Raw genomic sequence first — 27,987 nt, 5'->3', positions numbered from 1 at the left:
GAGCGGATGGGCGGGGCGAGCGGGACCGCCAAAGGTCTTCCCGCCTCTAGGGGGCGGCCGACGACCCCGGCTCAGCACCCCGACCCGGTAGCGCGTTGTTTGGCTTGCCCGGTACTCGGGATATCGGAATCCGGCGCCAAGCGGCTTCTTCAGGTTTGAGGTTCCGGAGCCCGAGGGGAGGAGAGACAGAGGGAAGCGGTGGGTGGGTGGGTGGGTGGCCGCAGTCCGGCGGGCTGCCTGCGAGAATGGGCAGGGGCTGGGCTGGGCTGGGGGCGAGGGGCTTTGGCTGGGCTGTGTGGTCGCCGCTGGCCGACCCTTTTCCCCCCGGCTTGCCCCTTCAGGTTAGGCGGCCATGGAGCAGCTCCTGGCCCACCTGTGCGGCACCAGCGCAGCGCGGCCGCTGCCGGTGTGGGAAGGAGACACTGCGGGCCATTGCTTCACCCAGCTGGTGCTCGGCGCCCTGCCCCACGCGCTGCTCGCCGTGCTCAGCGCCTGCCACCTGGGCCGCCCGAGGTGGGTAGAGACCCCTGGCCGTGTGTGCCACACGCCTCTCGCGCAACCCACAACCCCCGGGCAGTGTCACCAGGGTAGCCTCTGGAGTGAGGGCAGAGGAGAATAAAATCCGAGCGTTGCCGCTGAGCAGAACTTCTGAGTCTTGTGGGTTGTTGGGACGCACAGTTGAAACCGTGCATTTACGCATATAGAGCAGTGCCTGGCGTTTAAAAAAATTATTTATTTAAAAGGCAGAGGAACAGACAGGCAGAGAGCAAGAGAGAGAGAAAGTGATTTTCCATCCACTGGTTCACTCCTTAAATGGCCACAACAGCCTGGGCTGGGCCAGGCGGAAGCCAGGAGCCAGGCATTCCATCCCCTTCTCCCACATGGGTGCAGGAGCCCAAGACTTGGGCCTTCGTCTGCTGCTTTCCCAGGCATATCAGCAGGGAGCTGGATCAGAAGTGCAGCAGCTGGGACTCGAACTCGCATCCATATGGGATGCAGGGATTGCAGGCAGTGTTTTAACCCGCGCCACCACAACGCTGGCTCCAGAAATGGAATTCCTAAAGGTTGTTTTTGATTTCAACTTAAGCCCCTCCATGTAACTGCCATCAGGTGGACTTTTAAGAAAACCAAAGCATTTTTTAAAAAAGATTTATTTGAAAGGTGGAGTGACACACACACACACACACACACACACAGAGGTCTGTTGGTTCACTTCCGAAATAGCCATAATGGCTGGGGCTGGTCCTGACCAAAGCCAGGAGCCAGGTGCTGGTGCTGTGGCACAGCAGGTTAAGCTGCCACTTGCAATGCTGGCATCCCATATGGGGGCCAGTTTGAGTCTTGGCTGCTCCATTTCTGATCCAGCTCCCTGCAGATGTGCCTGGGAAAACAATAAAAGATAGCCCAAGTGCTTGGACCCCTGCCCCCACATGGGAGTCCCAGATGAAGCTCCTGGCTTCAGCCTGGCCCAGCCCTGACCATTGTAGCCATTTGGGGAATGAACCAGTGGATGTAAGATACTGCTCTCTGTAACTCTGCCTTTCAAATAATAAATAAATCTTAAAAAAAAAAAAAAAAAAAGTCAGAGGCAGGAATTCTAAGTCTCAGTGTGGGTTGCAGGGGCCCAAATACTTGGGCCATCATCTTTTGCATTAGCAAAAATAAAAATTAAAAAAGATGCTGCCGTTCCACGGGCCGGCACTGCGGTGTAGTGGGTTAAGCCGCTGCCTGTGGAGCCAGCATTCCATATGGGTGCCAGTTCAAGTGCATTAGCAGGAAGCTGGATGGGAGCCAGAGCGTCCAGGACTTGAACTGGTATTCTGATGTGGGATACCAGGTGGTGGCCTAACCTGCTATGCCATCGTGTCACCACGCTGTTTTAAACATTTATAAGCATTTTTATTTACATCCAAACTTTCTCAGTGACCAAACACTGCCGACAAAAGGTATGACAGAGTCAGTCCTCTTTTATTTTTTTTTCGAAAATTTTATCTATTTTCATTTTATATGAGAGTTCTTCCATGTGTTAATTTACTCCACTAATGCCCACAATAAGCAGGCTGGGCCATTCAAAGCCAGGAGCCCAAAACTCAATCTGGATCTCCCTTGTGGGTGGCAGGGACCCAAATATCTGAGCCGTTCTCTGCTGCCTTCCCAGAGTATGCGTTAGCAGGATACTGGGTCGGACATGGAGCCAGGACTTGGACCAAGTACTGCAATATGGGATGCTGGCATCTTTTTTGTTTTGTTCTGTTTTTTTTCATTCAAAAGGTAGAGTTACAGAGAGAGAGGGAGAGAGAATCTGAGAGATCTTCCATCCTCTGGTTCACTCCCCAAATGGCTGCAGCAGCCAGAACTGGGCCAGTCTGAAGCCAGGAGCCAGGAGCTTCTTCCCTTCCACATGGGTCTAGGGATCCAAGCACTTGGACCATCTTCCACTGCTTTCCAGGCCTCCAGCAAGGAGCTGGATTGGAAGTGGAGCAGCTGGGACTTGAACTGGCACCCATATGGAATGCTGGCTCCACAGGCAGCGGCTTAACCCACTACACTGCAGTGCTGGCCCATGGAACGGCAGCATCTTTTTAAATTTTTATTATTTTCTTTATTTGACATACAGTTAGAGACAGACAGACAGAGAGAAATGTCTTCCTTCCGTTGATTCACTCCCCAAATGGCTGCTACGGCTGGCACTGTGCCAATCCGAAGCCAGGAGCCAGGTGCTTCCTCCTGGTCTCCCATGCCAGTACGGGGGCCCAAGCACTTGGGCCATCCTCCATTGCCTTCCCAGGCCATAGCAGAGAGCTGGACAGGAAGAGGAGCAACCGGGACTAGAACCCGGTGCCCATATGAGATGCTGGCACCACAGGCGGAGGATTAACCAAGTGAGCCACAGCGCCGGCCCCGAATGGTAGCATCTTAGCGGCGGCAGCAGCCATCCCCAATCTTCTTTCTATGTGAACCTTCAAGGATTCTGTTGCTGTTGCAGATGTGTTTTCCTATATTTGATTCTTTTTTTTTTTTTTTTTTTTTTTTTGACAGGCAGAGTGGACAGTGAGAGAGAGAGACAGAGAGAAAGGTCTTCCGTTGCCGTTGGTTCACCCTCCAATGGCCGCCGCGGCCGGCGCGCTGCGGCCGGCGCACCGTGCTGATCCGATGGCAGGAGCCAGGATCCAGGTGCTTTTCCTGGTCTCCCATGGGGTGCAGGGCCCAAGCACCTGGGCCATCCTCCACTGCACTCCCTGGCCACAGCAGAGGGCTGGCCTGGAAGAGGGGCAACCGGGACAGAATCCGGCGCCCCGACCGGGACTAGAACCCGGTGTGCCGGCGCCGCTAGGCGGAGGATTAGCCTAGTGAGCCGCGGCGCCGGCCTATATTTGATTCTTAATGTGGACATATCACCTGTTGTTTATGAAAAAATTTTTTTTGGATGCCAGGAAAAATGATTTTTTTCCACCTAAGGGAGTCACAGAAGTGATCCACACCACCTTCTGGAATCAGTGGAGACAGTGGAATATTCTGAAGCTTTATAAAATTTAGGCTAGTGGTGCTAGCACTGTGGTGTAGAAGGCTGACTCCGCCTGCGGCACCAGCATCCCATATGGGTACTGGTTTGTGTCCCAGCTGCTCCTCTTCTGATCCCACTCTCTGCTAATGGCCTGGGAAAGCAGTGGAAGATGGCCCAAGTGTTTGGGTCCCTGCACCCACGTGGGAAGAAGCTCCAGGCTCCTGGCTTTGGCCTGGCCCAGCCCCAGCCACTGGAGCCATCTAGGGAGTGAACCAATGGATGGAAGATCTCTCTCTCTCTTTTTCTCTCTCTATATATATCTCTATCTTTCAAATATAAATAAATCTTAAAAAAAATTTAGGCTAGTGTTTAGAACCTTTAATGGGAATCAAATTTTTATAAACCCAGTAGTACTTTGGGTGAATTTAAGAGTAATCATAGGAGCATGCTTGGATAAAAATGAGAGTGAGATTTTAATGCAGCTGTTAAGATGCTGCTTGGGACACCCACCTCCCTTATTCAGGGCCCGGGTTTGAGTCCCACCTCCGCTTCAGAACCCAGCTTCCTGCTAACGTGCACCCTGGGAGGCAGGAAGTGATGGCTCAAGTATTTGGGTTCCTGCCACCCACCTGCGAGACCTTGACTGAGTTCCAGGCTCCTGGCTTCAGCCTGGCCCAGCCCTGGCAGTTGCAGCATTTGGGGAGTGAACCAGCAGATGGGAGCTCTCTCTGTGTCTCTGTCTCTATGACTGTCAAATAAAAATTCAAAAGGAAGAAACAGTGTGGGTAGATCAGAGGAGAATGGGCTGGGTCCATCTGGAAGACTTCTGGGAGAAGGGGCCCTGGGTTCCCAGGTCAGTGAGCTGGGGATAAGGTGTGCAGGCAGGAAAGGGTGTTGATTTCCTGTGGGCAAGTGAATATTAGAGGTGAGGGTTATGTCTGACCTGAGTCAGCCACGATGTGCTTCCTTTTCTCTCTTCCCACTTGTCCTCAGGAGGCCAGATTACACCTTACCCTGCAGCCCTGGCTGGCGCCTCCGACTCACGGCTTCCATCCTGCTCTCCATCCTCCCATTGCTAGACTTCCTTCCGGCTGCTCTGCCACCAGGGGCAGGCCCAGGGCCTATAGGGCTAGAAGTGTTGGCAGGGTGTGTGGCAGCTGTGGCTTGGAGCAGCCACAGCCTCACCCTGTGGGCATTGGCTCGTTCCCCTCATGGCCGCTCCCAGGGGCCCTTGGCCTTGGCTCTGATTGCCCTCCTGCCAGCCCCAGCCCTAGTGCTAACCCTGCTCTGGCATTGCCAGCGAGGCACACTTCTGCCCCCACTTCACCCGGGGCCCCTGGCCCGCCTGTGCCTTCTCATCCTGCAACTGACTGCCCTCTTGGCCTATGGACTGGGCTGGGCAGCCCCTGGGGGGCCACGAAAATCCCGGGCCCAGGAGCCCCTCATATCTGAGGATCAAGAACCTGAGGTAGCTGAGGATGGAGAGAGCTGGCTGTCCCGCCTGTCCTATGCCTGGCTGGCACCCTTGATGACCCGGGGGGCCTGTGGCAAGCTCCAGAGACCCCAGGATACTTGCCGCCTTCCCCGCAGGCTGCATCCGTCCTACCTGGCCCGTGCCTTCCAGGCACACTGGCAGGAAGGCGCCCGGCTGTGGAGGGCTCTGTATGGGGCCTTTGGGCGATGCTATCTGGCACTTGGACTGCTGAAGCTGGTGGGGACCATGCTGGGATTCTCAGGGCCCCTGCTGCTCTCCCTGTTGGTGGGCTTCCTGGAGGAGGGGCAGGAACCACTGAGCCATGGTCTGCTGTATGCCCTGGGGCTGGCTGGTGGGGCTGTCCTGGGTGCTGTGCTGCAGAATCAGTATGGGTATGAGTTACGGAAGGTGACCCTGCAGGCAAGGGGGGCCGTGCTAAGCATCCTGTACCGCAAGGCTTTACAGCTGGGGCCCCGGCGCCCCCCTGCTGGAGAGGTCTTGAACCTGCTAGGCACTGATTCTGAGCGCCTGCTTAACTTTGCCGGGAGCTTCCACGAGGCCTGGGGCCTGCCCCTGCAGCTCGCCATCACCCTGTACCTGCTATACCAGCAGGTAGGCGTGGCCTTTGTGGGTGGTCTCATCTTGGCCCTGCTGCTGGTACCTGTCAACAAAGTGATTGCCACCCGCATCATGGCCAGCAACCAGGAGATGCTACAGCACAAGGATGCACGCGTTAAGGTGAGGGCTGCTTGGGGCCCCTCGGCAATCTGGAGGCCCCACCTGGCATCTGGATCCCCAGGTCCTCCCAGCTCCCAAGCACACTGCCGGAGGGGGTGAGTGTGACCTCCAGGTTAAGAGCTCAGACTAGAGAAAGACCTGGTTCAGATCCTGACTCTGCCACTTACAAATTCAGGTGCTTCAGACAAGTCACTTATTTGAACCTCCATTTCCTCCCCTGTGAAGATAAGGATAACAGTAGCTCATCTCCTTGGGTATCATGAAGATATGTGATCATGCTTCACATAGTGCCAATCGCAAAATAAGCTCTAAGCTTGGTCCTTTAGCAGTTCTGTGGTATTAGTTAATGTGGCCCCGAGCAGCGACCCTAGCAGGTAGGAAGTATTCTCCCTGGAACCAGATGGATTTTTAGTGACAGCCAGAATGAACTACCCCATGTGTGGAGAAGCTTAGGTGAGCCCCAGCTACATTTAGGCGTGGGCAGTAGCTCACTTTCCTGGCAGGACCAAGCATAGATGTTGTGGGTGAGGCTGATTCATTTCTGTAGTGACTGTGGGTAGTGATGATGGGGGCATCCCCTATAGCTGGTTATGCCATGAGGCCTTCTCCCCTACAGATTGGGTCTCCACGGCCACTTGGGAAGGCTCCCAGTGTCTTCTTGGATTGTAAGCAGATGTGCAGTTGTTAGGATGCAAGGAGTTCCTTTGTAGCCATCTTGCCTGGGTCCTTGGCCTATGTGCCCTGGGCTGTCAGGTACCCCTTTGGTCTGTACTCCTATGGAGATAGTTCCTGTATCCCCTGAGCCATGGGCCAAAACTGGTGGGCAGCTCCGGAAGCCCACATCTTTCGGTTGTGGGAAATGGTTCTTTGTCCATCATCTACTGGCAGAAGGAATGCTTTCACCCCGTGTGGGACCTGCCTGCCCCTTCCACCATGTTACCTCCCAGGAAGGTGGGGGAGTCTAGCTCCCACTTGTGCCCAGCTGGAGCAAATGGACAAGTAAAAGACTGGGAGGGGCTGCAACCCAGGGATGAGCAGGATGTGAGGGACAGGCTTTCTAGACAGGACGGAGGTGAAGAAGGAAGCCAAGGCTAGGGCAGTACAGAGTATCTGGGAGCTCAGTACTGGATGCGCTCAGCCAGCAGTGTGGGGAGGACTGGGCAGGAAGACCTACCAGCAGTGTCTCCACTTCCCGCTGCCCTCTCGTCCCCTGTCCCTAGCTCATGACAGAGCTGCTGAGTGGTGTTCGGGTCATCAAGTTCTGCGGGTGGGAGCAGGCACTGGGGGCCCGAGTAGAGGCCTGCCGGGCTCGAGAGCTGGGGCGACTCCGTGTCATCAAATACCTGGATGCGGCCTGTGTCTACCTGTGGGCTGCCCTGCCGGTCGTCATCTCCATCGTCATCTTCATCACCTATGTTCTCATGGGGCACCAGCTCACTGCCACCAAGGTGAGGACCAGGAAGGGAGCATGGGAGGGGAACGCAGACCCTCAGTGCTGGCTGGGAAGGAGGAAAAGAGGATCCTGGCAGCCTCATCTTGTCCCAAACAAGGGGAAACTCTCTGAAGAGACCTGTGGGGCCTCAGACATGCGGCTTTCCCCTGTGTGTAATAACTGCATCTTTATATTCTGCCTTCCAGTCAGGCCTAGGCTTGGGGTTATGTCTGTTTATCCAGTGCCAGGTCTGGCTGGCACCCAGTGACATTGCTACTTAGATATTGAGGGGCTCTGAGAGTGAGCTGGACCTGTGGACTTAATTAACATGTAACCTGAGCCCCTGGGTGAACATCTGGGTTTCCAGGGCTCTGGGAGTGGCCGCCTCTGCTACCCCTAGTCCCAGGATTGTCCAGTGAGCCCCTCAGTTCTGCTGCTGACCTGGGCACAGGGCCCCAGAGAGCTCCGGGGCTTCAGGTGATGCCTCGCTTCCCTTCCACCCAACACAGGTGTTCACGGCCCTGGCACTGGTCCGCATGCTCATCCTACCCCTCAACAACTTCCCTTGGGTGATCAATGGCCTCTTGGAGGCCAAAGTGTCCTTGGACCGGATCCAGTGTTTCCTTGATCTTCCGAACCACAGCCCCCAGGCATACTACAGCCCAGGTAATGGGGAGCTAGAGGGCAGCCCTGGCACGGGGTGAGGTGGGGATGTGGCCACTGGGCGCTGTACACAGATGCTGCTGCCCAGAGGAGTCCGAGGGGGCACAGTCCAGGCAGGGCAGACTGAGGCTGGCACCAAGTTAGCTCTGGTTAAGGGACAGGGCAGGCGAGTCGGCAGCATGCCCTGGCTTACCCTCCTAAGCAGGTTGGTGGTGGGTTATGAACCAAGCTGAGCGGCTGCTTCTCTGCTCAGATCCTCCCGCAGAGCCATCGACAGTGTTGGAGCTGCATGGGGCCCTGTTCTCCTGGGACCCTGTCGGAACCAGCCAGGAGACCTTCATCAATCACCTTGAAGTGAAAAAGGTTCGTTTGGTCAGACACCCTGAGACAGTCCCCAAATGAGGGGACTCTGACAGATAAGGACTGAGTCAACTGCAGCTGGGTGGCCCTGCAGCCCTAATTGCCGAGGGAGGGTGTGGAGGGGTGTGCTGGGCAGGCCACGGTCTGAGAAGCAGTGACGTCTCATTCCTCCACCCTGCTTTCCCAGTGAGCCGCACCTCGACCTTGCTGTTGTCTCCAGGCAGCTCCCCTCCGCCCCGTCCAGACCCAGCCCCGGGGGTGGGGGGGTGGGGGGGTGGGTGGTGGTGGTGGTGTGTGTCTTGCTATGTCCCTTGGAGACTGAAGTCCAGAAGAGACCCAGAATCCTCCCAGGCTCGGGAGCTAGGCGAGAGGTCCAGCACCCTTGGCCGTGGGATAGATATCCTCTGTGTGCGTGTTCAGAAGCAGTCGCAGCCCGTGACACACACGGCACACGTGCTGGGAGAATGACTTGCGGGGGGGAGTGGGGGGACACTGCTGGCCAGAAGGTGACTCCTGCTCACCCCGGTCCTGAGCTGCCACTCTGTCCTGACCTTTGTCTAACCCCTTGCCCCACAGCTCAACCCAGCCTTCCCCAGTGGTGGCTGAATTGCCTCTGCCACACCTGGCTCACGTTTCTGGCTTGTGTGTGTGTGTGTTTTTTCTCTTAGTTCAGGCAAGACAAGGCTAGAATGTTTCAAAGGAATTCTACTAATGTGTTAGTTGGGGCTCTTTTGGATATAAGTCATAGAAACCCACTGGAGCTAGCTTAAGCAAACAAGAATTGATAATAAGGACAGAGGAATGAACTGCAGACTCCAAAGGCAAGAACGCAGCGGATCTTAGAAGCAGCCCAGAACCAGGCCTCGACTTGCACAGCTCTCTGCCTTCTGACTGCCCCTCTCTGTTTATTTACCCTGTTCTCTCTCCGGAGACGGACTCTCCACCGAGTGGAAGGTGTGACTGCAGCCAGCGAGGGGGAGGAGCTGCCTCTAGGACCTGATCCCACACTCCCCGGCGCAGGGTCCGGCTAGGCTGCTGCCCTCAGGACGGGTTGACCCTGGGCAGCAGGGCGGGACGTTCCAGACGAGCAGCCTCTAGACGGCTGGCCTGTCGCGGGGAGTCCTCCCCCCCCCCCCATTCTGGGGTGCCTGCCTCGGAGCTCGCCATGGCAGTTGTTGGGCATTTCCTCCCATTCTGGTACCCTGCTCCCCCTCAGAGGCCCGTCACACGGACAGTGAAAGGACAGCGGCTCTGGATGGGGAACAGAACATCCTAAATCCAATAAGGGTCAGTCACTGAGGCCCAGATCAGCCTGTGGATACAGAATTCCTTCCCTGCAGGCTAGTGGGTACCTAGAGAGACAGCTCAGTGGGGGGACTGGCAGCCCCCAGCCTCTGGGGGAGACCACTGCCCCCGCTGCCCCTTCCCTGCCAGCAGTGGACCCTTACTTGTGTGGCTTCCTTGCAGGGAATGCTGGTGGGCATCGTGGGCAAGGTGGGCTGTGGGAAGAGCTCCCTGCTGGCTGCCATCGCTGGGGAGCTGCACAGGTACCAAGCCCCGCACACCCTGTCCTTGGCTCTGCTCTTCAGCAGGCACTTGCTGAACCCTGCTGGGTGTCAGGTACTTTTTTGAGGGGCCAAAAGAACAAGACATGGTCTCTTTTCTTGGGATAGTTTTCAGTGTGGAAAGGGCAAGGCCGTCAGGAAAATGAGCCACCATAATCGGACCAGGGTGCTGTCAGCGCTGTGACGGTGGGCGAGGGAAAGAGATCCAGTGTCCGCTATTCAGAAAATGGCGTTGTGCAGGGGAGGGCCCCCGGGGGAGCGTGAGTTTGAGGACAGGCCTTTTTACTCTCAGGTGGGAATGAGTACCATGTGGCAGCCACATTCTCTTCTGAGCTCCTGAGCCATCCAGATAGGACAGCTGTTGCCTCCCTAGTCTAGAATGAGCCTACAGTCTCATCTGCACCCTTCATCCCCACAGCTGCCAACTCACAGAGTCACATGACATAGGAAGGGGGACCCTGTGTAGAAGACTGTAGTCTGGGAGGCTTCTGGGAGTAGGGGCTGGGCATGGAAGGTCCCAGCAGGGAGCTCATCCCAGTGCCCCTGCCGGACTCTGCAGGCTGCGTGGACGAGTGGCCGTGTGGGGGCTGTCCAAAGGCTTTGGCCTGGCCACCCAGGAACCCTGGATCCAGTTTGCCACCATCCGAGACAACATCCTCTTTGGGAAGACATTTGATGCCCAGCTATACAGAGACGTGCTGGAGGCCTGTGCCCTGGATGATGACCTCAGCGTGAGTGCCTAAGCCTTGACACCTCTTGGCCACCTTCTTCCCCACGTGTCCCTGGCACCTCAAACCAGAGACTTGCTGGAAAGGGGTTGCTTCTGTCGGGCATCATTTATCTAGAGCTGCCCGTCAGACTTGGGTCCTCCCAGAGTGTACAGAGGCTTGGTTCCCCCTTCCTCATGGGGTCCAAAAGGGTGGTGGTGACGGGTGTTCCCCCCAGAAGTTGTGAGAGCCCTGAAGCATGTGGGGCCAGGCTCAGTTCTGCACAGGTGCAGCTACGGGTTCCACGTGGAGGACCTCCCACATCTCCTACAGGGCAGGTTCGCAAGAGTCCAGGTGTCCTTTGGAAACCTGGGGAAGCCTGTCCAGCCTGTTAGATAACCCCCCACCCCCACCCCCACCCCCAAGACAGAGTATTGAGTTCTCAGGGAAGAGAGTCCGGATTTCTCCCCTGACTTCACCTGACTGCACATCCCCTCCTAACCGTCATCACTGCCAGGTCTTCCCCTGGGTGATATGTGGAATTTCCCTGGAAAAGAGGACCTTTGACTTTGACGATGGGGCAGCCCGCGGTCATTTATCATTTGCATCTCCATCAAGCAGTTCCCAAATGTCTGCTGGGTCCGGAGTGTTGTCTGGGTGCCAAGAAGAGAGACGAATACCTGGCTTTGCCCAAATGGACCTGTGGCTAAATGACTGCAAGTTGGTCCTCGGGGCCTGGGGACACTTGAGCTCCGCAGACCACCCCTGCAGCCATATGCAGGCTCCAGGGACCTAAGAAAGCCCATGGTCACTCCTGCCTGTTAACAAGGCAGGGTGGTAAGCGTGATAGATAGTTTAGGTTAAGAATCTGGGTTCAGGGCAGGCATCTGCTCAGTGGTTAAGACTTCACTTGGGACACCCACATCCCATATTGGAGTGCCTGACTTTTTTTTTTTTTTTTTAAAGATTGATTTATTTATTTGAAAGTCAGAGTTACAGAGAGGCAGAAGCAGAGAGAGAGAGAGAGAGAGGAAGGGAGGGGGTCTTCCATCCACTGGTTCACTCCCCAGGTGGCTACAACAGCCAGAGCTGAGCTGATCCGAAGCCAGGAGCTTCCTCCAGATCCCCCACTCAGGTGCAGGGGCCCAAGGAGCTGGGCCATCCTTCACTGCTTTCCCAGGCCATAGCAGAGAGCTGGATCGGAAGTGGAGCAGCTGAGACTGGAACTGGTGCCCATATGGGATGCCGGCACTATAGGTGGTGGCTTTACCCGCTACACCACAGCACTGGCCCCTGGAGTGCCTGACTTGAGACCCCTCCGGCTAGTCCAACTTTTGTTCTAGCTTTCTGCAAGTGTGTACCCTGGGAGGCAGTGGGGGATAATTCAAGTATTTGGGTGTCAGGCCCTTGGCTTTGGCTTGACCTACTTCTGCCTGTTGTAGGAATTTGGGGGAATGAACCAGAGGATGGAAGATCTCTCTCTGTCTCTTAAGTAAAGTGGGAAAAAAAAAGAAGTTGAATCTGGGTTTGTGTGCTGCCCATACTAGCTCTGGTTAATCTGCTTGGGCTTTGGTCAAGCAGAAAAGGAAACACACCAACTTTGTAAGGTTGTTATGGGGTTTGAATGAGCTAAGCACATAGCACATGTCAGATAAATGTTGAGTGGCATTGGAATTAGGACTTGTCTCCTCTGACTCACCCCAAGTTCAGTGTCGTTAAGCTCCCTTGCTCTCTTAACCTGCAAAGAGATAAGCAATGAGGTAGAAGGTATTGAGGCACTCATGGACCCACGGAGGCACCTGTTCCATCAGATCCTGCCTGCTGGAGACCAGACAGAAGTCGGAGAGAAGGGTGTAACCCTCAGCGGGGGACAGCGGGCCAGGATAGCCCTTGCCCGTGCCGTCTACCAGGTAAGTTAGAGGCAGGAGGCAGGCAGGGAGCAGCGGAGCGTTCTGAGCCCCAGGCGCTTGGCTGAGTTGGGGGATAGGGATATTTCATCAGCGGTTTCTTCCCTCCCCGTGGTCCTGAGTGGTTGGCTATCCCCGTGCTCTTTCATAGCTCCAAGGCAGAATTAAAGGCCCTTTACAGGGCACTATGTGGCCTGAGGCAGTGGTACCCAGCAAAGCTGAGACTGGCCTCACCTGCTGGAAGGAACTCCACTCTCAAGTCTCAGCTGGAGGGGCAGCCCCAGCATTCTTTTCAGGTGTCTTCTCTGACTGCCTTGAGATCAGTTCCTGGGAGAGCCTGTGGGCCCTGGTGTCCTGGAGCCTAGGGTACCCCTGCTTGTCCCCAGGAAAAGGAACTGTATCTCCTCGACGACCCTCTGGCCGCTGTGGATGCAGACGTGGCCAACCATCTGCTGCACAGGTGCATCCTGGGTGTGCTGAGCCACACCACGCGGCTGCTGTGTACCCACCGCACTGAGTACCTGGAGAGAGCTGATGTGGTACTGCTGATGGACGCCGGGCATCTCGTGCAGGCTGGTAACGTGGGGCAGGAGCCTGGCCGAGGGAGGGAGTGAGGGAGGGATCTGCTCAGGTGGACGGTCAGAGAGAGGTGAATTATCAGGTGTAGACTCCGCCACCCCGCCGTATGTGTCCTGAGCCCAGCCATCGCCACCTCCTGCTTATGCAGACCTAGTGGGAGAGCGGGGGACGGCAGCATTAGTGAAACGCAAGCAGCTCGGGGACTCGGGGGCTTTGGGAAGGGTGCTCTTGGAAACTGAGAAGCCCAAGATCTCTGAGAACAGTCTGACGTCCTCAGAGGAGGGAAAGCAGTCAGGTTTAGAACAGCCATTTTGCAAAACAAACTCTAAAGGATTGTTACTCAGAGGGACATGACCACCAGAAACGGGAGCTTTGGGAACTGAGTACAGCACGAGGGCAGGCTCTGTAGTGGTGCTGAACATGACTGGACAGGTGCGTGTGCGCTGCTGGGATGCCCCTCCGAGGTGAACATCTGGCCAGTTGGACTCCAAGGGCCGAGGGAGGGGCTTGATGAGCCCCACTCAGTGTCTGGGGGAGCCAGCGTAGGACTTGTGCAGGCGTTTAGAAAGGCGTTATATAGACTGGCTGCAGCCCCCTCCTCTCTCTCCTTCTCCCAGGGGCCCCCTCTGAGATTCTGCCGTTGGTACAAGCTGTCCCCAAAGCCTGGGCTGAGGAGGGACAGGAGCCTGACACAGGTATGGGCCAGGGCTGGGAGGAGGGGGCTTGTTCCTCACTGCCAGACTGTAGAGAGTTATTTTTTCTTTACAAAGTGTCCACTCCTCTTGAAACATAGTTTTCAACTGTTGTCTGCAAGCTTAGTTCCTCTGTACCTCCCTGCTTGTTGCAGCCAAGGCTCGGTCAGCACAAAACCCAGAGAAAACACAGGAGGGGCTGGAAGTGGAGCAGAGCACATCTGGCCGCCTGCTGGAGGAAGAAAGCAAGAAGGAGGGCGCAGTGGCCTTGCACGTGTACCGAGCGTATTGGAGGGCCGTGGGCCAGGGCCTGGCTCTGGCCATCCTCTTCTCCCTGCTCCTCATGCAAGGTGAGGCTGTGCCCACGAGTCCCTCACAGCAGTGCCCACCATGTTGCGCAGGTGCCCATCACCCTCACCAGTCCTCACCAACCCAGAGACTCACTGAGCACGAGCAACAGAGGGATAAAAGGCATGGCCCCTGGTCCGAGACGGTCCCACGGACCAGCGTGCCACTCTCTAGCTGTCTTCAGCTCGGCGCCCCCAGGCCCGTGTGCATTCTGTGGATTTGCGATTGTGCTGTCCCCAGAGCTAGAGGATGATAGGCCCAAGAAAGGAGCACAAGTTGGGAGGCTGTGGGATAGTGGCAGAAGGGTGAGCATCAGAGTCAAGGGCAGAGGACGTGGGCATTTGAATAGGACGAAGAAGATGAGTCTCAGGTCTTTGTCCTTCCCGTCCCCACCCAGCCACACGGAATGCTGCCGACTGGTGGCTCTCCCACTGGATCTCTCAGCTGAAAGCAGCCAAGAACAGCTCCCAGGAGGTGCCAGCCCCTGCCAGCCTGAGTTCCACAGGCCCCTTCTCTCCACAGCTGCTCCTCTTCACGCCTGGAAGCCTCAAGTGAGTGGCTAAGGCTGGGAGCAGGCCTGGTTCTCTCAGAGTGGTCCCAGGCAGGGAGTGAGGGTTGGGGGCTGTTACTCCAGGGGCTGTGTCTCCTAGAAGATGGGGACAGGTGGCCCAGGGGAGGGGAAGGGATCCTTGAGTGGCCCTACTTTTGGTTACCCACAGCCTCCTCCCCACCATCCAGCACCCCAGTGTTCCCACTGCCCAAAGCTGCCCCCAATGGCTCCTCAGATGTCCATTTCTACCTCATCGTGTACGCGACCATCGCTGGCCTCAACTCCTTCTGCACCCTTCTCCGGGCAGTGCTGTTCGCCGCAGGCACCCTGCAAGCAGCTGCTGCCCTGCATCACCGCCTGCTGCACCGAGTCCTCATGGTGAGGGCGGGGAGGGAGAGGTGGGGAGCGCAGCCCTAGCCCTGCAGAGGGACCTCCCTGTCTGTGGGCCTCAGCGGGCGGCCGGTCCTCAGAACCCTCCCAGATGGGTGCCCCCGTGACAACCTCCGAGACCGGAGGTTCAAACCCAGCCACTGAAGCGCATGCTTTTCTCATCTGTAAAGTGAGGCAGAGAACCTGCCCGAGAGTCGCTTCCGTTTTGAATTCAGGTGCTGACTGAGCCTTAGTTCCCGCAGGGCCCCTTTTCTGCTTCGTATCTGTTACCCGTCCCCCATTACCTCCACGCCCTGTGTCTGTCCCCCATTACCTCCGCACCCTGTGTCCGTCCCCCATCACCTCCACGCCCTGTGTCCGTCCCCCATCACCTCCGTGCCCTGTGTCCGTCCCCCATCACCTCCGTGCCCTGTGTCCGTCCCCCATCACCTCCGCGCCCTGTGTCCGTCCCCCATTACCTGCACGCCCTGTGTCCGTCCCACTCTTCTCCTTGCTGGGCATGTGCAGTGTCTGTCTCTTCCTTTGTCTTTCTGCAAAATGCCTGTTTTGTGTGCATGTAATTTTAATTTATGTAAATGGTACTGTGTTAGATCTCACATTCTGTTCCTTTATTTAAGCTGTTTCTAAGACCGTTCCTGTTGCTATGTGTGGATCTGGCTTGTGGCTTACTCCCTGTGAATGAGAACTAAGCTCATTGCACGTGGGAAGTGCTTAGGGTACTGCCTGGCACATGCCGAGTGCTCAGTGAGCACTCATTGTTCATGTCCTTGTTACAAAGTCCTTTCTTGTCCATTATCTCATTAGGGGAACCCCGTGAGGCAGGTGCAGTTATCCCCATTCCACAGATAAGAAATCTGAGATGCTGAGAATTGAAATGACCTGGCCAAGGCTGGCGCAGTGGAGACCCAGCCCATGAACCCCTCGCTGTGGGGGGTCCTGCTACTCTTCCAGGAGCCGAGGAGGGAACATCCTTGTGCTGTAAAGGAATTAATGTCTCCTGAGTTGGCAATAGGAGGTGCTTCGGAAAGTCGTTTGACTTAGTCCTCTGCTTAAATATAGGACTGTTCCCCAAGCGAAGGCAGGGAGGGGGGACAAGCAAGGCAGGGACAGGGGAAGGGCTGTCTTTGAGACTGTATCATAGTGGTCTAAACAGTAGCAGTTCTTGAGCACCTGCTCTGTGCCAGGCAGACTGCACTAAGCACTTGACTGCCATATATGAGAACTCTTCAGAAAGTTCATGGAGAAGTGCAATGAAAAGAAATTTCGGAGTGCGTGTTCAGCCTAGCAGTGAAGACGGCTTTGGAGCGCCTGGATTCAGTAACCACCTCCAGCAGCTGACTGCAGCTTCCTGCCAGTGCAGGCTCTGGGAGGAGCGGTGATGGCCCAGTGATTGGCTCCTGCCACCTGCATGGAGACCAGGACTGCATTCCCAGCTCCTGCCTTTAGCCCAGCCCAGTCCTGGCTTCATAGGCATTTGGGGAGGGAACGAATAGATGGGGGATCTTTCTGTCTCTCTGCTTCTCAAATAAGTTAATTTGTAAGAAGATAAGCTTAATGAAAATTTTTTATTTTTCCTTTTTTTTTTTTTTTTTTTTTTTACTTATCTGAAAGGCAGAATTGCAGAGAGGCAGAGAGAGAGGGGGGAGTAGAAAGAGGGAGTGGTAGGTCTTCCATCCGCTGGTTCATGCCGCAGATGGCCGCAATGGCGGGAGCTGTGCCTATCTGGAGCCAGGAGCCAGGAGCTTCTTCCGGGTCTCCCACACGGATGCAGGGACCCAAAGACTTAGGCCATCTTCTACTGCTTTCCCAGGCCACAGAAGAGAGCTAGATTGGAACTGGAGCAGCTGGAACTCGAACAGGCGCCCATATGGGATGCTGGCATTGCAAGTGGTAGCTTTACCCACTACACCATAGCGCCAGCCCCATTTTTTCCCTTTTTTGTACAAGTTTTTTGTGCAGTGCAAGAGGCTCCAAGATAACACTTCCTTCTAACTCTGGGTAGCAAAGGATGCTATGGCAGGGAATGCAGATGCTTTTTAAAATTTTATTTGCTTATTTTTATTGAAAGGCAGAGCCACAAAGAGAAAGGTTTTCTATCTGCTGGTTCACTGTAGATGGCCACAGAGGCTGGAGCTGGGTTGATCCAAAGCCAGGACTTAGGAGCTTCTTCTGGGTCTCCTGTATCGGTGCAGGGGCCCAAGCACTTGGGCCATCCTCTGCTGCTTTCCCAGGCACAGTAGCAGGGAGCTGGATCAGAATTGGAGCAACCAGGACTCGAACTGGCTACCATATGTGATGCTGGTGCTGCAGGCGGTGCCTTTACCCACTATGCCACAGTGCCGGGCCCAGTATATGGCCTTTAACCTTACCAACAGCCTTGTAAGGTGTAGCCCATTATTGTCCCTGTTTTTCAGATGAGGAACAGAGAGATTAGTCAGTCCCTTGCCTGCGGTCTCCCACTTACTACGTGGCAGCTGTGGTTGTCCGCAGAGCCTGAGCGTTTAACTTTGGGAGAATCTGCCTTTGACTGATAACACTGACCATTCTGTCCAGCCACAGGCAATGAGGTCATTCCTCCTGGCATCCAGCTAGCGTGCACTCCCTGTTCTGTCGTCCCACCTTCGGGAGAGAAAGTGGCTCCCTTCCCTTGAAAGCAGAGTGTGTGTCTAGCACAGAGGGGGAGGAATGGTCAGTGTGGCCTCTTGGGGTCCCCACTGGCTGTCTCTCGCACCCTGGGATATGTTTTCCTGTAAGCTCTGCCAACCCCGCGTTTGTGCCCCACAAACTCTGCTGAGACTTCACTCCTTTCCTCCTCTCTGCCTTGGGTCTTCCTCCCCACCCCCTCCCCCAGGGCTGCCCGCCAGCCAGTTCTCGCCCTTACCCAACCACACTGCCTCTCCCAGGCACCAGTGACTTTCTTCGACTGCACGCCTACGGGCCGGGTCCTAAACCGCTTCTCCTCCGACGTGGCCTGTGTGGACGACAGCCTGCCCTTTATCCTCAACATCCTGTTGGCCAACGCCGCGGGCCTGTTGGGCCTCCTGGCTGTGCTGGGCTCTGGGCTGCCCTGGCTGCTGCTGCTGCTGCCGCCCCTGAGCGTCGTCTACTACCGTGTGCAGCGCCACTACAGGGCCTCCTCCCGGGAGCTGCGGCGCCTGGGCAGCCTCACCCTGTCCCCACTCTATACCCACCTGGCCGACACCTTGGCTGGCCTCCCTGTGCTCCGGGCTGCAGGGGCCACCGACAGGTGTGTGAAGTCTCCCTCTGCCAGTCAGAGCCCAGGGCGGTGAGGGGAGGAAAGGGGCATGTTGGGGGGAAGGGGTGGAGGCCTCCTGGGGGAGATGGGCAGAGTGGGTGAGGGCATGGTCCCGGGGCCGGGGGGACAACAGACATATCTGAAGACAGGCAGAGCAGATCCCCCTCCACCCTGCCACTTTGAAAAAGCACCTTGGTGCCTGGATTCACGAGACGAGGGCATATAGGTCAGCTCCCTGGGAGGGAGCTGGTGGCCAGTGTGACAGTGGACTGGCCTCATTTCCCTCTGGGCATCCCTCAGGTTTGAGGAGGAGAACCAGCGACTCCTGGAACTAAACCAGAGGTGCCAGTTTGCTGCCAGCGCCACGATGCAGTGGCTGGACATTCGGCTGCAGCTCATGGGGGCAGCAGTGGTCAGTGCCATTGCAGGCATCGCCCTGGTGCAGCACCAGCAGGGCCTCGCCAACCCAGGTAGCAAGTCCTGCCACCCTCCTGCCCCTTGGGGTTCCCCGCATCATCACTGTCATCGTCACCCCCCACTTCACAGTTGAGTAAATCCGGTCAAGGAGTGACTTGTCTGGGTGATATGGATCTGGGACTGGAGTGAATCCTCTGATCTCTGTGTCTTAAATGCGTCCCCTGCTCCCAGCCCCACCTTCCACCCGTCATCCCCCATAGGTTCCACAGGCCCCCTCCACACCCCGCATCTGCTTCCTGTGGTCCTGGCCCAGGTCCCGTCAGTCAGCCTGCAATTGCACCCCGCCCGCGGCTTGGGAGGCCCCTGTTCTGCCCCTCAGCTGTGCTTCTCCTCCTCAGGGCTGGTGGGCCTGTCGCTGTCCTACGCCCTGTCTCTCACAGGCCTGCTCTCAGGCCTGGTGAGCAGCTTCACGCAGACGGAAGCCATGCTGGTGAGCGTGGAGCGGCTGGAGGAGTACTGCTGTGACCTGCCCCAGGAGCCCCAGGGCCAGCCGCTGCAGGTGCGCTTGGAGCCCCAAAGGCCCTCTCCTCCCCTTCCCTCCGCTCCTCCCTGCTTTTCCTGGCTCCCCGCACCTCTCTGCGCGATGGTGACCATTCCTCACCGTGTCGCCCATCTCTCCTGCACCTGTCACTCCCCACCTTCCTCTCACACTGTCCACTTCCCATCCTCCTCCTCTCCTCCCCATCGTTCACCTTATCCCCATCTCTCCATCTCCCACCCACGGCCCCCACCAGCAGGGTTTCAGCTGGCTTGCCCAGGGCAGTGTGGAGTTCCAGGACGTGGTGTTGGTGTACCGGCCAGGGCTGCCCCACGCCCTGGACGGTGTGACCTTCTGCGTGCAGCCCGGGGAGAAGCTGGGCATCGTGGGCCGCACTGGCTCGGGCAAGTCTTCCCTGTTGCTGGTGCTCTTCCGGCTGCTGGAGCCCAGTTCGGGGCGGGTGCTGCTCGACGGCGTGGACACCAGGCAGCTGCAGCTGGCCGAGCTCAGGTCTCGGGGAAGGAGGGTGGGGTGGAAGTACTGGCACTTAGAGGAGGGCCCCACTGGTAGGGGGATGACATGGAGAACAGGACAAATAGAGAAGGACAGCAAACTCCCAGTGCTCAGATTCCCACCTGGTGGTCTCAGGGTCTCCCTCAGGCTGATCCAGGACAGCTTTGCAACTCCGTCCTTCTCGTATTTCCCAGTGGACACCCCACACACACTGGACACCAGGTTCCCTGGGTGCTGGGCCCTGCCACACCCAGCCCTCAGTCCTCAGCCCTCAGGCTCAGCAGGCGGTACTTGGGATAGCTTGAGAGCTGGCCCGATCACCGGTGGCCACAAGTGGCCTCAGCTGGGTTATGTATCTCCCACCCCTATGCCCAGGCTAACCTAGGGTCATTTTCTGAGTCCTGTGACATAGCTGAAGTCAGGAAGCTGCGTCCTAAGTCCCTGAGAGTGTTGCCAATTCCTGCACTGGCCCTGCCCCTCCTCCCTGTCTGTGAAGCCATAACATGTTACCTTATGGCTGACCACAGAGCTGCTCAGTACCCAAGTCCAGACCTACTCTGCCCTTGAAGTGTCCCATGCCCAGCCACTGCTGTCCCTGAGTCAGGCCATTCATTTTCTCTGGGGTTTGTACCTCAATGAGATGTCAGCTCTTTAAAGACAGAGTTTCAGCCTTGGGTTTCTTTGCTGCTCAGGGCCAGGCACAGTTCTAGGTACACCACCGATAACTGGTCCTTTGGTAGGGGTTATGTTACGTGGGGGTGGGAGCTTTGTTCAGGTTGTCCTGTCCTGAGGTGCCAGCCCATAGCTAGGCACTGCTGACAGCAGAAGTGGCCACCTCTGCAACCTGGATGCCATGTCCTTGGCCCCTAGGTCCCAGCTGGCTATCATCCCCCAGGAGCCCTTTCTGTTCAGTGGGACTGTTCGGGAAAACCTGGACCCCCGGGGCCTACATGAGGATGAGGCCTTGTGGCAGGCGCTGGAGCAGTGCCACCTGAGGGAGGTGATTGGCTCCATGGGTGAGTGCTGGGCCCTGGGAGCAGGGCGGGAGCAGGGGAGGCCGGGCTCTGCAGTGAAGCTGCCCTGGCTCGCAGGTGGCCTGGATGGTGAGCTGGGAGAGGGAGGCCGGAGCTTGTCCCTGGGGCAGAGGCAGCTGCTGTGTCTGGCCAGAGCTCTGCTCACGGAGGCCAAGGTAAGGCAAGAGGGAGACATTCCAGAGGACCAGGAAGAGGCAGGAGACTTGTCAGGGTGAGGAGGTGGGTGGGGCTGGGCTGTGTGCTGAGCTGGGCGGGGCTAGGGCAGGAGGTAGAGGCTGGTGCTGGGGCCAGCCTGCCCTAAGCCTCTCCTCCATTCCCGGACACATTGCAGATCCTGTGCATTGATGAGGCCACGGCAAGTGTGGACCAGAAGACAGAGCAGCTGCTCCAGCAGACTATCCGCAAACGCTTTGCCAACAAGACCGTGCTGACCATTGCCCACAGGTGTGCCCGCCTCCAGAGTGGCAGTCTAATCGGTCTGCAGTGGCCTGGACCCAGAGCCTCTGTCCCTTTTAGGCACTGCCCAGGTCCATTATAGCACAATGGGAGGCCCAGAGCCAGGGCAAGCCTGTGAGGACAGAGCTGTGCTGTTCGCAGAGGGGAGGTGGGAAAGCCATTCAGCTTTTGCCTTTAGGGTGTTGCCCCCACCCTGCCCTGGTCCCCCACTGACCACCTGCTCCCACAGGCTCAGCACGATCCTGAACTCGGACCGCGTACTGGTGCTGCAAGCAGGAAGGGTTGTGGAGCTGGACTCGCCCAGCGCCCTGCGCAGCCAGCCCCATTCACTGTTCCAGCAGCTGCTGCAGAGTAGCCAGCAGGCAGCCCACCCCTCCCCTTGAGGGCCCGAGCCTGCGCCCCCACACCTCTGTCCGTTCTGCGGCTGGGCCAGCGCACAGGAGCTGACTGCCTGTTTACACTCTCCTCTGTGGTGCTACCTCTCCCTCCCTTCCCCACAGGGGAGAAGGGCAGCGTGGTTCCTCTGGGCACACCACCCCTCGGTGGGCAGAGCCCCGAGGCTTCCCCAGAACCAGGCCTCTGCCCTGGCCCTTCTGCAGCTGGAACTTCTGGTGGGTTTTTCCTGGCATAGGAGCTCACTTGCATTTTCATATTTTTATTTGATAAAATTCCCATCTTACATTCTGTGTATTAAAAAAATAATATATTTCTGGTATGAGGCTGAAGTCCCCTAAGCATGTGTATGGGGAGCTGAGGGGCGGAGGAGGTGAGGAAGGGGGCCGGGAAGCCCCCGCCTCCATCACAGTGCTGTGGTCTTTCCAGGCTCAGGGGGCAGCTCAGGCGCCGGGGGGAGCACTGTGGGCAGCATGCTAACCTGACACTCCTGGTCCTGGCACGGTGGGGCATAGTGCGGGGCAGGGTGGCAACAGAGTCCCGGGGGGCACACACCCCGGCGCCAGGCCCTCAGGGTCAGCAGCATGGTGGCCAGGACCAGGGCAGCAGTGAGGGCTCCAAATACCACCAGCGCCACCAGACTGGACTCCCCCAGGCCAGCGTCTTGCCGCCGCACCACCTCCTTCACCGAGATCCGCAGCAGCCCCGCACCTGCGCTGCGGGGAGCTGGCCCCGTGACCGGTGCCACCGCTGCCAAGCTGGGCCCTAGAGGGGTGCCCGCTGTGGTGGGGGGCTCTGCAACAGGTAAGACAAGCTCACAGGTCTTGCCACCGTAGCCGCTGGGGCAGAGACAGTCGAAGTCGTGCACGCGGTCCCGGCAGCGGGCCCCTCTCTGGCAGGGGTGGCTGGCACAGTCGTCCAGGTTGATGGTGCAGAAGCGTCCAGCAAAGCCCTCGGGACAGAGGCAGGAGAAGCGGTTGATGCCGTCCAGGCAGGTGGCACCATTAGCACAAGGCCGCATCAGGCAGTCGTCCACGTTCAGCTCGCAGCGGGCACCCACAAAGCCCGCTAGGCAACGGCAGGTGAAGTTGAGAGCGAAGCCCCGGTCATCTTGGCACTGCCCGCCGTTCCGACACGGGGAGCTGGGGAGGGAGGGGCAGGAGAGGACGTGGATGCCGAGTTCCTGACAGCTGCGGGGCGGCGCGGGGCAGAGGCCTGCTCTCTAGCTCTGTCACCTTGGAACACTCTCTGAGCCTCAAGTGCCTCATTTTAAAGGAGAATAAAAATAGTACTGAGCTTCCAAATTGTGGGGGTTAAATGAGAGACTCGGATGTCAGGCAGTCAGCACAGGGTCTGGCCCAGAGGCAGGGCTCAGGCTAAGTGTGCTATTATTACCCTCACGGCCCCAAGGCTGGAGAGGAGAGGGAAAGGACAAGTCCTGCGCGGGCTGGTCTTCATCTGCACGGGTGGGCAGGCGCAAGGCTACCGCGGGGAGGTCTTTAAGGGCGCCAGGCAGCGTTCTGGGAGGAGGTGAGGACCCCACCGCCCCTGCCTGAGCAGTCCCACGTGTGTCCGCTACACCTGCAGCTCCCACGGGCTGTCCTTGAAGAAATGGCTCAGAAGGTACCCAAAACGGCTGAGAAACCGTGAGCCAGGGACGCTGCGTGCATGCTGGGGTTTTCTCTTAGGGTCCCCCCATGTGGGTCTCCCCCAAAGTCTCCACCTTCTCAACAGACCCTGCCTCTTTGCTTCCCCATCACCATACTCTGTCCCCCCACCCCACTCCCACCCCCTGCCCGGGCCCAGCACTCACCCTGCCTGCTCACAGGGCCCAGCCTTGCGCTCACAGTCACGCCCGTGGAAGCCCGGCGGGCACACACAGTGGTACTCCCCGCCCCCGTCATACACACACTGGCCTCCGTTCTGGCAGGGGGACTGCGTGGTACAGACGTGCTCATCTGGGGAGGAGAGGGGACATGTGGGATGGCTCTTCACATCCGGTTCCCAGACCTGCCTGGGCCCCGTTTGCCAGGGCCTGCAGCCCCATGACTCTCGGGGTGTGGCTGACACTAGAACCACCCCCACCCCCACCCCCACCCCCTCCCCACACCAGCCTAGGGTGGTATAGTGTTCTGGTGGAGCGGGGGTGGGAAACAACATTGAATTTGGCGTCAGGAAGCTTGTGGCCTTGACTGTCAGTCAGTCACTCAAACTGCCTCTGTGCACCTTACCAGGCCTCTGTGGGCCTCAGCTTCCTATGGGTAATTGTTAGCAGCTGCCTTTCCTACCCCCAGGGTCATGTTGAAGATTAGTGCACACAACAGATACAGAATAAAAAGGCTGATGAAATACCATGTATCGGTTGAGCAGAACACCACAGATGCACAGTAGACCCAGAGGGCACTTCTCTGGAGACACATGGGGTCCTCAGCCACCCGCGCCCCTCCTACCTTTGTCACAGAACTTGCCTGCCCAGCCGCTGTGGCAGATGCATTGCCAGGGCTGGTGGCAGGTCCCGTGCTGGCAGCCAGGCATCCTCACGCAGCGCTCACAGTGCAGCCCTTCCCAGCCCGGGTCACACCTGATGGGGAGAGGCACAAGGTCTGGACTCTGGGCAGTGGATGTGAGGGCAGAGAGGCAGGAGTCGAGCTTCTAGAAACCCGGAGGGCATCCGACCGCTCCGAGGGAAACACAGACTTGTCCCAGGTAGGTGTAGGGTTGTGGAACATCATGGACATGGATGTGCAATCAGACCATCAGATGCCACCGTTCGAGTCCTTGTTCTGTACTCTAACCTTTCTGAACCCCCATTTTCTCAATCTGGGATTCAGGGATACACCTGGCGGGGTTGTGCTGGGGAAGCAAAAGGTGCCATCAGGACCCTTCCCAGGGTACCCCCAAACGTTTATAAAGAGGGACTTCCAGGCCCAGTGCTGCGGTGTAGCCGCTGCCTGCAGTGCCGGAATCCCATATGGGCACCAGTTCAAGTCCCAGCTGCCCCATTTCCAATCCAGCTCTCTGCTATGGCCTGAGAAAGCAGTGGAAGATGGCCCAGGTCCTTGGGCCCCTGAACCCACGTGGGAGACCTGGAAGAAGTTCCTGGCTCCCAGCTTCAGATCAGCCCAGCTCCAGCCTTTGTGGCCATTTGGGGAGTGAACCAGTGGATGGAAGACCTCTCTGCCTCTGCCTCTTTGTAATTCTGCCTTTCAAATAAATCAATAAATCTTTTAAAAAAGAGGACTTTCAAAGGCCATCGGACTATCTTCCCAGCCCAATTCCGGGGACAACAGCTGACATTTCTTTAAAGCCTTCCAAGGATGTGTGAGGACAGTTTTTTTTTTTAAGTTCATGGAAAATGTATATAATGAAAAATTTATGTATGGTTTTCAACCGGTTTTGCACAAAAAATTCTAATTCCATTTCTATGAACATTTTGAAGAATGAACCCTCCTTAGCCTCAGACACCCCAGCTAACTGAGCAACCTCCCTTCCTTCTGCCCAGAGCGTGCTCCTGCTAGAATCTGCCCAGCCCCCACCCCAGCGACTCAGTCACTCGGAGGCTCTCCACAGAGTCTCTTCCATCACAAGTGCTTCTCAGCCACACTCTCCACCCCAGCCTCTCTTCCCCACTCCACCATTTCCTCTCACTGTCCTTTATCCGCTCGCCCCCTGTCCTCACAGCTCCGGATCCCAGACTCCGCCATGGTCCGGGTCTCTCTCGCCAAGTGTCTTGAGGAGTGATGTTTCAGAATCCCTGGATCAGACTTGGGAGAGTCAAGTGGAGAGACAGAAGCTGGGAGAGGCAAAAGCCAGGCAAAGGGGGATGGCGGTGGGGTTGCACTGGGGGCTGGCCAGCTGGCCGATGTCCAGGTGGGCAGGGTGTGAACAGCAGGCTCTCAGGCCCTGGACACTGTCCTGGGGCTTGACCTGGCTGTGGGTGCGCAGGGCCGGGGCGTGGGGGCACAGGGTTTAGGGGCACGCGCTCGCGACAGTGTACCTGCAGGAACCATCCGGCGCGCAGCAGCCGTGAGCCAGGTCACAGTGAGAGCTGCAGTCATCGGCTGCAAGAGATTGAGGTGGGGGGTGTGAGTCTGGGTGAGGGTACGCTCCCTGGGAGGCGGGGCTTGGGAGAGGATTTGGGGATACAGGAAGAGGGGTGAGCTCCGCTCAGAGTCTACGAGACCCATCCCATTCCGAAGAGACAACCACCTGGGTCTCTCTGGCCCCGCGGGTGGCAGCGGCTGCAATGCCGATTCTGGCCGGCAGAGGTCAACGTGCAAGCGAGGACGGCCGGACAGATCCGCGACCAGGGCCCTGGGGTGCGCTCACCTCGGGCAGGCTGACCCGGTGCCCCCAGGATGCACAACAGGCACACGAGACGTAGGCAGCGGCATCCGCTGGGCATGGTCAGCGCCGACCCCGAGAGGGACGGACGGGTGCACAGCCAGACGTGTGGACACCTGTGGGACGGCACTGGCTAGGAGGGGGCCGGACTCAAAGATAGCGGTGTGGTGACGGGTTCCAAGTGACAGGAGCCAAGGAGAGAGAGAGAGGGGGGCGCCGGGACGGAAGAAGGGGGTGGGGGCAGCAGGAGCACTGGAGCAGGGGCGGGTTGAGGCTGCGGGGGAACTGGAGACAGGAACCCGAGAACCGGGTCTAAGGGAAGGAGGCGAAGGATGGGCAGCGCGGAGCTTGGCAGGGGCTGGGATCGCGGTCGGGACGGAGCCATTCGCGGGGAAGGGGACAGCGCCGAGAAGCGGCCTCGCGCACGGAGGGGAAGCGGGGGGCCGGAGGGAGGGACGGTTCCCAGCAGTGAGCGGTCTCCACCCTCCACCTACGACACCCCCCCGCGTCCCCTTTCCTGCCTCCGCCGCGCTCGGCTCGCCCGCCGCGCAGGGCCTGGAGTCCCCGCAGCGCCCCTCGCCGCGCGCGCCCCTGTCCCCCCGCGATCCTCACCTCCCGCTTGCAGGCGGCGCACCCCGGGGCGCAGAGCGAGGCCGGATCCGACGGGCTCCACCGAGCAGCCGCCCCTAGCTGGCCGCGGGGCCGGGCGCCGAGGCGGCTGCCATGCCAGCCGCGCGCTCGGGAATCTGGGGCTCCAGGCGACCCCGGGCGGCGGCGGCGGCGGCGGCGGCAGCGGCGGCTCGTGGCGCGCGCTCGGCCCCCAGCCAGGGGAGCGTGTGCCGGCCGGGCCCGCCCCCCGCCCGCGTCCGGCGCCCACCCCCCCGCGACGCACGGCGCGCGCCTCGCCCGGCTGGCCCCTTCCCTCGCCTGCCCGTGCCGCCCCAGACCCCAGCCTCCGCCGCCACCCACCCTTCGCTTTCTTCAACCAAAGGAGGCGCCCCATTGGGAGCCCTGGTTGAGGCGCCGGCCGGGGGTGCGCGACCCTGCTTCCCTCCCGCCTCCCATCCCCGCCTTCCTGACCCGCGCCCCACCTCTGCTCGCAGCAGCCCGCCGCCCGTCTCGCGTCTCGTTGACACCCGGGGCACACTCGGGGCGCTCGGGCCGCCTGCCGAGAGCCCTCGTCAGCCCCCTCCTTTCTTCCTCCCGGCCGTCCGCTTCTCTCTGCTCCCGGCCATCTACAGCCTTCCAGGACCGACCCGTGCCTGTGTGAATATCAGCCCCGCAAGTCTCAGTCATCCCAACCCCCTTCCTTGCCGTGGTCAGCTCCGGGAAGGCTAGGATCGCCCCTGTGTCAATACCCCCCGCCGCCCCGAGGTCCCTCTTGGACGCACGCACTCCTTGGCCTCAGGCGCGCCTCTCCACCTGAGTTCCGATTAGGTAGAGGGGCGTGGAGGAGGGCAGCCCCTCCAGGGCTCATCGCCCCTCCGGCTCAAGGCGCAGACCCCTGTGCAAAACGAGGACCTGAAACATAGTTTATTTGCCTGGAACAGGAGCGCCGATGGTCAGGACCGCGGCTGTCCAGCGCCAGCCCTTGGAACGTGATTTCACATCTCTAAGTCCCCGTAGAGCAGCTTTTCCCACCGGGGCCCGGCCCCCGGCCTGGGGTCTCTGTGGTCTCCACCCAACCCGCACCCACCCCACCCCCGCCCCCCGCCCCCGCTCCCGCCTCTTCCCTCAACAGCCTTTTGAATCAGTACTGACGTGGCTCTACCGTATTTTTTTTTCCCAATGTAAAATCGCACACAACTATCATGTCAAATATTACGGTAGGAAAATAGATTATGGTATCTCAACACTGTGACTGTTCAAAGTCGCCTTTTAAAAGTCAGAGCTCGTGCAAAGACTAGACAGTGGGGAAGGGCCGGAAACAGAACCTGTTCAGCATGGGCAGTGGCTTTCCTGGCTGATGGAATTACAGGGTTCTGTTCTCATGGATCCCTTTCAGCCCTCCCACCCCCTTCCACAGTGAACTTTTATTTTTATTATTTTTTTGAATAAAATAAGAAGAGACGCAGGTGTGTGATGCTGGGGTTAAGCTGTCACCTGCACGGGCATCCCATATGATC

The 27,987-nt window shown here is 58.2% G+C and overlaps 2 protein-coding genes across 16 annotated transcripts; one reads left to right on the top strand and one right to left on the bottom strand.

The window, feature by feature from the left end:
- Window positions 1–14: 14 nt before the first annotated feature.
- On the top strand, window positions 15–21,839 carry ABCC10 (ATP binding cassette subfamily C member 10). Of its 7 annotated transcripts, none has more exons than XM_070074669.1 (22): window positions 15–153; window positions 342–513; window positions 4,499–5,717; window positions 6,938–7,165; window positions 7,659–7,815; window positions 8,066–8,175; window positions 9,640–9,719; window positions 10,297–10,468; window positions 12,256–12,354; window positions 12,738–12,927; window positions 13,548–13,625; window positions 13,778–13,972; window positions 14,368–14,521; window positions 14,709–14,898; window positions 17,814–18,157; window positions 18,467–18,636; window positions 18,982–19,142; window positions 19,381–19,631; window positions 20,505–20,650; window positions 20,726–20,823; window positions 21,000–21,112; window positions 21,354–21,839. In XM_070074669.1, the coding sequence occupies exons 2-22, from the start codon at window positions 353–355 to the stop codon at window positions 21,505–21,507; spliced, it is 4,470 nt and encodes a 1,489-aa protein (XP_069930770.1). In that variant the 5' UTR covers window positions 15–153; window positions 342–352; the 3' UTR covers window positions 21,508–21,839. The 7 variants fall into 7 exon arrangements, 5 of the variants coding, with proteins under 5 accessions (XP_069930770.1, XP_069930769.1, XP_069930768.1 ...); XM_070074668.1 differs by having other exon boundaries at window positions 19,378–19,631; XR_011389019.1 differs by lacking the exon at window positions 20,726–20,823 and having other exon boundaries at window positions 19,378–19,631.
- DLK2 (delta like non-canonical Notch ligand 2) lies at window positions 21,764–27,080 on the bottom strand. 9 transcript variants are annotated; one of them, XM_051854704.2, is made up of 6 exons: window positions 26,953–27,080; window positions 25,727–25,977; window positions 25,515–25,578; window positions 23,968–24,098; window positions 23,331–23,475; window positions 21,764–22,659 (listed from the first exon to the last, which is right to left on the bottom strand). In XM_051854704.2, the coding sequence occupies exons 2-6, from the start codon at window positions 25,920–25,922 to the stop codon at window positions 21,924–21,926; spliced, it is 1,272 nt and encodes a 423-aa protein (XP_051710664.1). In that variant the 5' UTR covers window positions 25,923–25,977; window positions 26,953–27,080; the 3' UTR covers window positions 21,764–21,923. The 9 variants fall into 9 exon arrangements, with proteins under 9 accessions (XP_051710664.1, XP_051710670.1, XP_051710663.1 ...); XM_051854710.2 differs by having other exon boundaries at window positions 25,847–25,977; XM_051854703.2 differs by lacking the exon at window positions 26,953–27,080 and adding an exon at window positions 26,474–26,611.
- Between the last annotated feature and the right edge of the window lie 907 nt (window positions 27,081–27,987).

The sequence above is a fragment of the Oryctolagus cuniculus genome, chromosome 5 (assembly GCF_964237555.1).
Source record: "Oryctolagus cuniculus chromosome 5, mOryCun1.1, whole genome shotgun sequence".
NCBI lineage: Eukaryota > Metazoa > Chordata > Mammalia > Lagomorpha > Leporidae > Oryctolagus > Oryctolagus cuniculus.
The sequence above is the reverse complement of the archived record's forward strand: the minus strand, read 5'-3'. Positions and strand labels throughout refer to the sequence as shown.